Genomic DNA, 11,285 nt, shown 5'->3' with positions numbered 1-11,285 from the left:
ACAAAATATTTCCACCAAAAATGATGAATATAGGTCCACGTTTTGATATAGCCCCCATGTAACCGCACCCCCCCAATTTAAGGTATTTTGAATATCATGACCACATTTGTAATTCAACTTGGCTGTAATTTTGCATTCCGTGTTCTCACTGCGTATAAAATCTTCTTACAAAACAATTTCGACACGGATTTATGTTTCGATGTAGCCCCTTTTATGGTACCCCCGATTCGTTGAATTTTTACTTGTTATCACATATTTAATAACATATTTAGCTATAGTATGGTATTATAGTGTATCCGGAGGTAGAACTCTTCATTGCAAACATTTCTCAAGATAGGTCCATATTTTGATTTAGCTCCCATACAAATGTACAGCTAAATTTGTATGAATTTCATGCAAAATCCCTTATTTTAAAAGTGCAGTCGTCAAAAGATTTGCAAATATTTGCAGCCCGAATGTGGTTATTCAGTATCCAAAGAGTCCAATTCCATTCCCAAAAAAATAATCGGACCTAAGTTCGGCTAAGTTTACAAGATGTACTCTATGGAACAAGCGCGTACAACCCATAAAAACACTAAAAAAAACATAAGAACCCAAGATAAGGTTTAAGTCCATTCATTTTTAGAGTTTTGGCCAGGTTTTGTTTTTTAAATTGGCCTCTGTGCACTGGTGTAAAGAAAAAACTACATTTACAAACTTTAAAAAATTAAGAAAAAATAGTGATTATTCGAATCCCACTACCAATTAGAACTTACAATTTTTGTAATTAATCGTAGTTTAATAAAAAAATCAAGAAAATCGAAGAGTACAACCATTAATAAAAATAAATTTTAAATATTAAATCTCGTAAATTGCGCACAAACCCGATGTGCATTTTTTTCTTTTTTTATTTGATGCTGATAAATAGACATCGGATTTTGCATACATTTCAAAAATTCAAATAAAAAAATTGTGATATTGTTACATGATTTTGAAAATATTTTGCAATAATTTTACTTATTTTATAATATTATGAACAAATATATCAAACGAATATTTAAAATTATAAAAATATCAGTATTTTTCTATTTGAATTTTTGAAAAATATGCAAAATCCGATGTCTGATGCTGAGGAGCATCATCAACAAAGCAAAGAATAAAGGAAATCAAAAAGCGCTTTTTTGCAAGAGTGTTCGATTTCACTTAGAAATCTCCAATATATTACTCTTAGGATGTCTTATATTGGAAGTTTTCGAAACCGTTTTGATAACTAGTTCACATTGAACGACTTCGATTTTATTTTTCTCGCTTGATCAGACCAACGATCTTTAACAACTCGACTTGTAATCCATCGGCTCCTGTTGCCTTTTACTTCTTCAGTCATCTGATGGTTGCCTTGACCTAATTCTGTTTGTTTGATGTATACATTGAATACACTATTCTAGGAATTGTTCTGTGGCATCTTTGTCATCCGGCCATAACCTTGCACACTGTCTGTATCTTATTCCTGTTTAAAGCTATTGTTTTGTAAATATGCTTCCAAATCCCGAAAAACCCAAAATACCAGTTTACAGTCAACTCAATTAGTAATTGTGATCAAAATGAATATTTGAATATCTTTTTATATTGAACATTTTTTGTATGAATGCCCCATATTCAATGATAACTCACTTGGAAAATGAGCACAATATCTGATTCCCCGACTTAACGAAAATATGACCCACTCACTACTAGCTAATAGATCTAAATTAACTTAAAATTGTTCTCACGATATACGAAAAATGTGATAAATTATTTTCAAACCCTTTGTCGTAAAAATAATTACTGTGTAGTATCTGGTAATATGTACTTCAGAGACTCCGCCCATTCGGTCGCCATCGACGAATGCAATGACAGAAGGTTGGGCAGCAGTTGTTATCAAAAGGAAATCAACCTTTTTAGGGGTTGCAATGCCACACTACTGCGATGTGCTGTGATTTCAATTCGAATGTCTGCAGATGATGTTCTGCTATTCTTGTTGGAACGCTATCCTGGTATAAAAGGCTGCTGTATTCCCAGGAGATGATGTTATTCCATTACATATCTTATTAGAGTGAAGTCGATAATTTCAATTGGATATTTAAAGAAAGAAGTGAAGTGAAGAATAAATATAACCGTTATGTCTCGCAATCAGTTACCGGACTCATCTTCATCGCCACCAATTAGGTTGGTAGATTTAAAATAAAATGGAAAATGTTCAAATAATATAATAATAATAAAAACTATTCAAACATTTAGTATGGAAGATGAGTAGATTTCAAATAAAATGTGTTTAAAATCAATATAAAAGTGAAAAAGTTTCTATCCAAAAAACATTAGAAGCTATTAAATATCGCGAATTAAGGCAAAACTGTTTTATTTGTTATTACATATTTATATTTGTGGATTCAAGAAAATTAATCAAATTAAAAAATGTGAATTCAAAACTTTCTAAACCGTATCCCAACTTCATGTCAGCCCTTAAATAAAAAAACTGCTCTCCAAAAATGTTGAAATTTTGTGACGAATTACGTTATGCCCATATACACGACATATGAAATTATAAGGGCCAGAACGGCACTTTAAAATACGCGTATTTTCCGTAGCACAATTTCCTGTTTCGATGAAAAAAAATTAAACAAACACTTATTTCCAAAGTAATTCGGCTTAAGTTTTTTTTAAGTTGAAATTGATTTGTTTTCGGGAAAGACAGAGAAAACTGTTGTTTTGAATATCGTAATTTTTTAACAAAAAACTGTTTTAACGACACGAGCTCAAGAATAAATGTGTCTGTTGAATTCAAAAATGTTTAATAATTATATGAAAGTCTGAGTAATTTAGAAACTACTCTTGTTTTACTCAAAACTGTGAAGTCTACCAACAATATTTTCCCGCCAAAGTGTCCGAAGAGACCTCTTACATCAATAAGTGCATTCAGGTCCATTTCTTAGCCACCAAGCCTGCGTTTCGATCACTGGCAAGAACATAACATTTTTTGACGGTGGCTAAAGCTCTAAGCAAAATGTTTAGTTTTGCTATAAAAAAAACTATCAATAAGTGGTGTCGTTTTATGTTCAACGCCGGTTTCTGGCTCGGCAATAAAAAGAATCGATCTATTATTGACCGAAGTCTACTTGTTATTCCTAACTCCGAATAAAATACAATCATCAGTTCCATACTAAGTAATATTTTCAGTACTTTACGTTAGAGATCGCAATAGTTTAGACCAATATACAAATATATGGGGCCACACCAATACATGGATCTATGTCCGTAATTTTGGTCGAGAAGTTTTTTAAAGACTTTTAACACTAAATTCTAAATGACAGCCAAATACCTTAAATATGACGGTACCGTTTTATTGGACGCCATTCCAAAATGTGGACCTTTGTCCACAATTTTTGGCGAAGACGTTTTTATGTCACTACCGAAAATGTAAATAAAAACTTAAAAGTACCTAAAATCGGGCAGTACCGGTATATACCAAAGCGTGGACCTACATCCACATCATTTAATGCAGAAGTTTGTTGACTACTGGAAACCCCAAATGCCAAATTACAGCCAAATGTAGATAATAACATCCAAAAACCCAAATTTATAAATCAAAACTGAAAATATTTCCAATATATTTATTGGATAAGTTTTCTGGCCACTAAGATTCCCAAATGCCAAGTTGCAGCTAATTCGGTATAAAAATGTAGCTAATAACTTCAAAATAACTGAAATCGTGCGGACCGATATGTGGGAGCTATTCCAAAAGCCTATGTACACAATTTTTAGTAGATATGTGAATGAAATTAAAACTCATTCAGTCTGAAAATGCAGTAAAAACGTCGAAATATGAAATCGGATGGTACCGTTACGATATACGGGGGACTATTCTGAAACCTATGTCCACAATTTTTGTTAGATAAGTTATATGACCTCCAAAAACCCTAAATGTCAAATGACAGCTAATTCGGTCTGAAAATGTAGCTAAAAACGTGCAAATACCTGAAATCGGGGGTACCGTTATATAGGGGCTACAACAAAACGCTGACCGATCGAACTTGACCAGCTTGCAAACAAAAGACTCATCTTTCAAAAATTTCAGTGAAATTTTTGGGATATGTTTATCAAATAGAAATCTTTTATTGTTCATAGTTATAAAAAATACAAAGCGGATGATAACGTTATATGGTGGCTATATAAAAACGTGGACCTATAATAACATTTTTTGGCAATGATGCTACATTTTCAGTGAGAACCCAAAATTACAATTTTCAGCCAACATTTAAATTTTTAGCAAAATAGGGTGGTTATGGTGATACCATTATAGGTGTTCATTACTCCAGCGTCGCAGGTTGTTGCAGCTGAAATATTGAGAAATTATTAGTTCAAGAGCTTCTCGAAATGTGTGTATCAGTTTAATGGGCTAATAAAAAAATTATCTTAAAAAACTTTAAAAGAAATCAGATAACGATAATGCAAATATAATTACATACATAAATGCACATTTGAATACCTCAGATTTTAATCTATAGGAAAGCTGAAAAATTGCAATTAACATGGTCCACACTAAATCGACGAATTTTATTGACATTTTGAATATTTCTGAACAAAAAAGGGCATGTTATCTTATCGTTACTCCAAATATAGTACAATGATTTTTTTCTCTCATACTCAGCCTGTTTTCTAACACTCCAGAATAATTTTAGAGAATTTTAAAAAAATTGTTAGCATTTTTGTCACTAAATTAATACTGAATTTGTCAACACTTTGCGACGATAGTATTAAGATTTGATTGGAAAGATACAATCCAGAAACATTTTATAACAATTGTTCCAAATCGAATACAAAATATCGATACAGCTGTAGCTGAGTTGACGATCTCTGGCCGCACTCAGATCGCTCCGCACAATATATCTTATCGCCGTTTTTTAAAAAATACACAATCGTCGTTTTTAAAAAATACACAATTGGCCTCGAAAATTATTCCAAAATCCTAAATAAAAATATTACGATGATCAGTCAGGGGTATTTTTAAATACACCGTTCTATTTGTACAAAAGTCCGAATTTTGTGTAGATCATACAAATTATAATATTACGAATTCCGCGATTTGTAATACCAAATTACATACATAAAATATGTATTTCAATATAAAACGTTTTGCTTTGTTTTATTGGTACAGCCTAATTTCAGCCTTAGTTCTAATAAAATTTTCTATTTCAGCCACATATCTTTTCATAATTTTGACGATGATATGATCAATGACTTGCCCTCCTGTGTGTATGCGGGTGCTGCCGTTGGTACAGGCAATGGAAATTTGAGAATGAATACCAACAATTTTCGGCAAATGCAACAACAATACATGCAGCAGCAAAGTAATGGCAAGTGGAACATTATAAAATCCACAATCCACACGAATTTGTACTTACCTCAAATTTCTTTACCTTTTTTAGAAAATATTCTAGATTCGTCCAGCAACAACATTGGATTGAACTCAAACAACGGCACCTCGCTGATCTGTGGTAGCAGTCCCAATAACAACAATAACAATTCATACAATGCCGCATCCTACAAAATTCAAAGACAACAGGCTAATGTTCGGGAAAGGAAGCGAATCCAGAGGTCGGCACCAACTGGGTACAACAATATATGGTCTTTATTAAATTTTAATATTTGTTTTGAGTTTCATTTTTATTTTTTAATTATGTAAGAAAACCCCACAATAATATTTTAAGATTCTAAAAAGTTTTTATTTTTCTGTTCTTTTCATGATACTTCGCAAATTGCAGTAGTATTAATTCAGCATTTGATGAATTGAGGGTGCATGTACCCACATTCCCGTATGAGAAACGTTTGAGCAAAATCGACACATTGCGTCTGGCAATTGCCTATATCTCATTGCTGCGGGAAGTCTTGCAGTCAGACTATGATCCGCTAACATATGTTGAGAAATGTTTGAGGGGAGAAATTAAAGCAGACAAGGCCAATTGGAATACCAGTGGTACGGATACAAGTAGAAGAATGTAAACATTTTAAAACAACCATCATAATACTTAATTTCAGATTTAACTGCCCGCTTGTCATGGATAAATTGGGAAAATCTGGGAGTACATCCAGGACGAAGGACTTTATTGACATCATTGGCCCTTTCATCAGAACCCATGTGTGGAGCACACTGCGGACCGCCATAAATGGGATAACGTTTTTATTCATTCCAATGTTCTCACTTGATTTCTAGTCTTCCAATTCTAAGTCATAGCATTCATTCCGCACAAAACAACTCAAATAAGTTGACATAGTGAATTTAGTTTGGATTTTTGTTTTTTTTATACTCTTTATTAGTTATATAATTATTATCTCTGTTACGCATTTACGGCATTGATTACAATGAAGCAATAAAAAATAAATTATTTGGATTTTGGCCTTACATTATTCATAAAGCAACAACATATGGTTAGAAAAAAAAACAGAAAAAACAAAAACTTCTAAATTAAATTAAAAACAACAACAAAACAGCAATAGAAATACATCTATGCTTCTACATTTGTAAAAAGCTAAAAATCATAATGGAACTTAATATAGCATAAATAGTATATAATAACTAGCATTGTACTTTTGAGTCATTTTTACAGTATCCGAGCCTTTTAGTATGTTGTCGGTTATTGGGATTTGTTTGTCTTTGTTCGAAACATGAAATAATCTAAGCTACAACATTTCTAATGAAATTATTTTGTTTTCCTTTTTATTTAGCGCTGATCACAAGACGATTTAATTAATTGGCATGCATACATATAAACGCACTATGTACTTTTTTGGTATATGGTATAACTAAATCGCCTTTGCTATGTAAATTTTTGGGATGAATTAATACTCTTTTTGGCATATTTATAAACACTTTATGTTATCTGCTTATGATCAACTTTTGTTCGACTACTTTTACACGATTTAACTGCAAATTCAAAAATACTACTATCGTGCATTTAATTGGCATCAAGGCGGGAAATAAAGAGAAAAACATATTTGGCTTAAAAATAATGTGACACTATGTCATCTCTGTGTGTGTCACCAGTGATGTTGTTGTCTTTTGTCATTTTTAATGTTTTAGTTATTGCGCAGCAATTTAGCAAATAAATACAATTTTAATGGTCATGGTGGCTACGATGTGAAAATGTCAATTAAATCTGAAGTCTTTTAAGTATTATTTCGTCCGACGCATATTTTCCGTAAACTTTCCAGCTCGCTACGCTTCAAACGCAGTTCAAATACCTTTTGCATAAATGTATGACAGTCGGTAACAATTTCGTCATGAATTAAAACCTCACGGAAGAAATTTGCCAATGCCCCTATATCATCAGCTGCTAAAATTGCTGATTTGTGCGTTTTGAACATGGTTAGGGCAACGCGAAATACAATCTGTAAGAAAAAGAGAAAAATTAACTTTTTAAAACTAACAGCAGATGATATTGCTTACTTTGTAGCCTTCAGAAAATACACAGTCCCAAATTCTTAAAACAGTCTCAGCAGGAAGAACTTCGGCGAATATGCAAATAAACCATTTGCTTGCTATTACTGCGTATGGTAATCCTAGAAATATATATATTATTTGAATTATAATCAACCGATAACTACATTTACATACTGTCGAACTTCTCTATGACGAAAATTGTAATCGTTCTAAAAAGCAAATATTCTAATTCTTCCTCCCTTTGATCTATGTTATGGAGAAGTTTGACTGTATATATGCGTGGCTAATTCTACATTAACTATATTGTTTCCATGTGGAGTGAGTTGTGTTGTTTGTCTTACCCAGGTTTTCAATATGTTTATTAACTGCAGGAACCCTACGTATCACCATCTCTTTAAATACAGCCATATCCCGAAGTAGATTGGCCATATTCTTTGTGTGATATTGTGGTACAATATTTTCCACCATATGTTTGAGCAACCAAAATGACTTCTCCTCATCCTCAGTGACAATCAGCAGCAAGCCGGCAATATAGTTTAAACCTTGGCAGTAGCCTACATCCCGATTGTGATGAGCATAGGCAATAAGAATATTGTAAAGACTATCCTTTTTGGTTTCGAAAAAAATATTGTCGGGAAAAGTTCGAGGTAGATCAATTGATATGGAGTCACTGATTTCTTTTTCATGTGGAGCACTTAATAAATTGCGATAGAGATCGGGTGACTTGGCTTGTAGTTTATAGGAACCAGATATTCGCATCCATACATCTGGACGAAAGGGGCCTACAATGAAATAACCGTTTATCTTTCATTTATATGCCGAGAACTTAAGAGACATTTACCTGGAATTCCCTTCCTTATATAGCGCTTTAGTTTTGAATTAACATTACTGAGATCAACATTTTCCTCTAATATTTCTTCCCATCTTTTACGCCGCTTAGCCAACGTTTTTAAGTAATTTGACATGAACTGTTCGTACGCCTTGTAGTCGAAATTCTCTGGCCGTTTAAACCCATATTCGTCAACATCGCTATGAAGTAGAAATAAACGTTTGCGGTTAGTAAAGAAAGACCGGAACTCTTCTAACAACCAAGAAAATTATCAGCACTGTGACGTATTAGTTGGAACTAATCACTTGTGTGAGTATTTTTAAACCGCTAAGAATAAATAAGTTTATAACGTATGTATGTTGCGATATGAGCACATACGCAAGCGTTGCTAGAATATTAATCAATGCTTGTCCATAAAGTATGACAAATATCAGATTGTGAAAGCAACAACAAAACTTTAAACTTACCTGAACTTCGATGATACCACAGGTGTTGAGGTTGTGGCCATTTCCTCTCAATAAATGTTCTGAAAGCAGTTAATCTATTTCCACCCTGATAAAAGGGCCTATTTGTTAGATTTCTTAGATAACAACCAGACTTCTACTCCTTCTTTGGATGGGCAGGTAATAGCATTACAAATTGCACATTTTTATTCGTACTGGAAGCAAAAATTCATAGACAACACCAACACCATCTACGTACGACCTGAAGCACAAATACAAATTACGAAACTTTAATAAGTTAGAATTTATTTTTGCTTAATGTACGATATAGGGCAGAACTTACGGAGAAGTCTTTCGTTTATTTCCGTAAAAGGTGCAACAATTTTTTAGTGGGAGTATATTGTATTTTTGGTACTCTGTTCTTCGAGCTCGTAGGATTTAGGTGGGCTGGTATCGATTTATTTTTCGTATACTTACATACGTTCTTTATATTAACATTTTCGTTGGTTCATTCCGGTTTTGAGCTGTTCCACCCGTAATATATTTATGATAATCGATGGATTTCTGGACATAATGATACCGAAGTTAATTTTTAAGTAAAATAAAGTTTTCCCATTAGAGTTGTGTAGTACCGGAACGGTTCAATGGAACTATTCCAAGACTAGAACGATCGGAACCAAGGCATATTTACTTTACCATACATCAGCCAACAACTACTACAAAAACCAGTTCAATACTTTGAAATGTCAAAAATGTTTTCCAAAAATAACGCGATTCACACAAATTTTTCAGCAAAGATTTCATTAGCGAGGTATTAGTAAACGCATTATTACAAAATTCCATCAAAAACTCACAATTTTTCATTTAAAATTTGTTTTTTTTAATTTTGTGTGTTGCACCAACTTTTTTGACAGCTCACAGTACATCAGCTGGGCTGTGGCGCATACCTGTATGATTGTGCCATAGCTAAAATTGTCATTTGACGTTTTAATTAGGGATATTTAAGTCGAGTTCAAGGCACATTGATACAGGTGGAGGAATCGGCGTATTGCGTCAACAATTGGTCTGTTCCTTTACTTTTACAAATGGTAAGAGTGGCAAAAAATGGTAAAAGTGTGAACTGGGGCTCAATTCTCTTTCTATGAAAATGTGAAATGAAAACTTTTAAAAAGGAAAAAACTGTCAAATGAAAAAAAATACAAAGAAAATATTTTTCATTTCAAATTTTCATAGAACAAGAATCCAGCCCCTGCTCTCATATAAATTGTATTCTTTCTAAAGTAAAGGAACGCTTTGCAGGTTAAAAATGGTAACCTCAGGCACGTAAAGGAAAAGAGCAAATTTGTGTGTTCCCGTATTTTTTTAATGGTAAAATTACTAAAAGAGCGAACTGTAAAAAAGAAGATACACACCACTTTATAGAAAAAGTACAGAAACGGAAAAATGAAAAAAAAAACGTCAGAATAACTGGAACAAATGTCAAATTCGGACTACCAGCAACCATGTTCCTATGTTTTACAAGCTCAAATTTGTCGTCTCAAAAGTTTTTAAAGAGAGCGCCATTCAGCGCCGTTTTTGTTTAAAGAAAAGTGAACATTTTACAATTTTTTGTGTAACAAAGCTAATATTTTGAAAATATCAGAATTTTTTATTTTTACTTTTTCAATCAGAATAATGATAACCTGTACATATAAGCTTTGTTCCTTTACGTGCAAGAATCTTCAAGTTTTACCACTTTTTACTCGAAAAGCGTTCCTTTACTTCAGACACCATACAATACATATGGGAGCAGTTTACAACTTTTACTACTTTTGCCGGTTTTACCATTTTCAAAAGTAAAGGAACAGACCAATAAATAAACGAAAAATAGCGAAGTTGTTGACAGTCATGGTACAATAATTCATAGGTAGGCCAGGTATGAGAATCGCCAAAAAAAATACAACCCTGTCGCTATGGCTTAAAACGTCAAAATTGTTTTGATGAATGATAACGGATGAGTATACAAAGAAGAAGAAGAACGAAATGTTGAAATGAAAACAAAACAGAGTTGAATTTTCTGATCAATAATAAATATCAACTCTTTAAATACAACTCTGATTTACTAACACATACATACATTTGTCGTTTGTCTCCCAGCTGTCCATCATTTTTTCACCGACAGTAAGGAAGACAAATTTTTGTAATTTTTGTAAAAATAAGCGAGATAATAATTGAAATGTGTTGAAAACAAAAGAACATGAACAAAAACAAAATATGTGAACGGAAAACAAAAATATGTCGATGATTTTCATTCAAAATTTTACAACTGTTTTTGCAGTTGTCGGGACGCCTACCTCTCACAGGCAAGTTGTGGGATTTTGACAATCAATACATGAAGTCAACTTGCCTGTCATTTGTAAACACAGGGTTAGCTCAATGATATGGGACCTACTGTTTATTGCCGAGTCCGAACGGCGTGTCTTAAGACACCACTTGTAGAGAAGTGTTACATGGCTGAAATACTCAGAAAATGTTGCCAGCATTACTGAGGGGTATTTTTCCACCGCTGAAAATTGTTTGA

At 33.0% G+C, this 11,285-nt stretch overlaps 2 protein-coding genes across 8 annotated transcripts; one reads left to right on the top strand and one right to left on the bottom strand.

Moving 5' to 3' along the window:
• Nucleotides 1-2,042: 2,042 nt before the first annotated feature.
• On the top strand, nucleotides 2,043-6,404 carry Fer2 (basic helix-loop-helix domain-containing Fer2). 6 transcript variants are annotated; one of them, XM_073960021.1, is made up of 5 exons: nucleotides 2,043-2,184; nucleotides 5,212-5,369; nucleotides 5,442-5,610; nucleotides 5,778-5,989; nucleotides 6,052-6,404. In XM_073960021.1, exons 1-5 carry the CDS (start codon nucleotides 2,138-2,140, stop codon nucleotides 6,177-6,179), a joined length of 714 nt encoding a protein of 237 aa, XP_073816122.1. In that variant the 5' UTR covers nucleotides 2,043-2,137; the 3' UTR covers nucleotides 6,180-6,404. The 6 variants fall into 6 exon arrangements, with proteins under 6 accessions (XP_073816122.1, XP_073816113.1, XP_073816105.1 ...); XM_073960012.1 differs by having other exon boundaries at nucleotides 5,442-5,625; XM_073960004.1 differs by having other exon boundaries at nucleotides 5,442-5,640.
• On the bottom strand, nucleotides 6,292-9,461 carry LOC141389000 (growth hormone-regulated TBC protein 1-A). 2 transcript variants are annotated; one of them, XM_073959953.1, is made up of 6 exons: nucleotides 9,069-9,461; nucleotides 8,750-8,987; nucleotides 8,295-8,482; nucleotides 7,795-8,235; nucleotides 7,460-7,572; nucleotides 6,292-7,401 (listed from the first exon to the last, which is right to left on the bottom strand). In XM_073959953.1, exons 2-6 carry the CDS (start codon nucleotides 8,788-8,790, stop codon nucleotides 7,180-7,182), a joined length of 1,005 nt encoding a protein of 334 aa, XP_073816054.1. In that variant the 5' UTR covers nucleotides 8,791-8,987; nucleotides 9,069-9,461; the 3' UTR covers nucleotides 6,292-7,179. The 2 variants fall into 2 exon arrangements, with proteins under 2 accessions (XP_073816054.1, XP_073816065.1); XM_073959964.1 differs by having other exon boundaries at nucleotides 9,203-9,403.
• Between the last annotated feature and the right edge of the window lie 1,824 nt (nucleotides 9,462-11,285).

The sequence above is a fragment of the Musca autumnalis genome, unplaced genomic scaffold (assembly GCF_047663935.1).
Source record: "Musca autumnalis isolate F117 unplaced genomic scaffold, ASM4766393v1 scaffold_1, whole genome shotgun sequence".
Classification (NCBI taxonomy): domain Eukaryota; kingdom Metazoa; phylum Arthropoda; class Insecta; order Diptera; family Muscidae; genus Musca; species Musca autumnalis.
The sequence above is the reverse complement of the archived record's forward strand: the minus strand, read 5'-3'. Positions and strand labels throughout refer to the sequence as shown.

What these genes read in the sequence shown, in the direction of transcription:
- LOC141389000 (XM_073959953.1), bottom strand. Translation starts at nt 8,790, where the DNA reads ATGGCCACAACCTCAACACCTGTGGTATCATCGAAGTTCAG. An exon ending in TATAAGGAAGGGAATTCCAG is followed by an intron (nt 8,236 to 8,294) that starts GTAAATGTCTCT and finishes ATTTCATTGTAG; the next exon opens with GCCCCTTTCGTCCAGATGTA. An exon ending in TATTTTCTGAAGGCTACAAA is followed by an intron (nt 7,402 to 7,459) that starts GTAAGCAATATC and finishes TTTTTCTTACAG; the next exon opens with ATTGTATTTCGCGTTGCCCT.
- Fer2 (XM_073959978.1), top strand. Translation starts at nt 2,138, where the DNA reads ATGTCTCGCAATCAGTTACCGGACTCATCTTCATCGCCACCAATTAG. An exon ending in CATGCAGCAGCAAAGTAATG is followed by an intron (nt 5,370 to 5,441) that starts GCAAGTGGAACA and finishes TACCTTTTTTAG; the next exon opens with AAAATATTCTAGATTCGTCC. An exon ending in GGCCAATTGGAATACCAGTG is followed by an intron (nt 5,990 to 6,051) that starts GTACGGATACAA and finishes ACTTAATTTCAG; the next exon opens with ATTTAACTGCCCGCTTGTCA.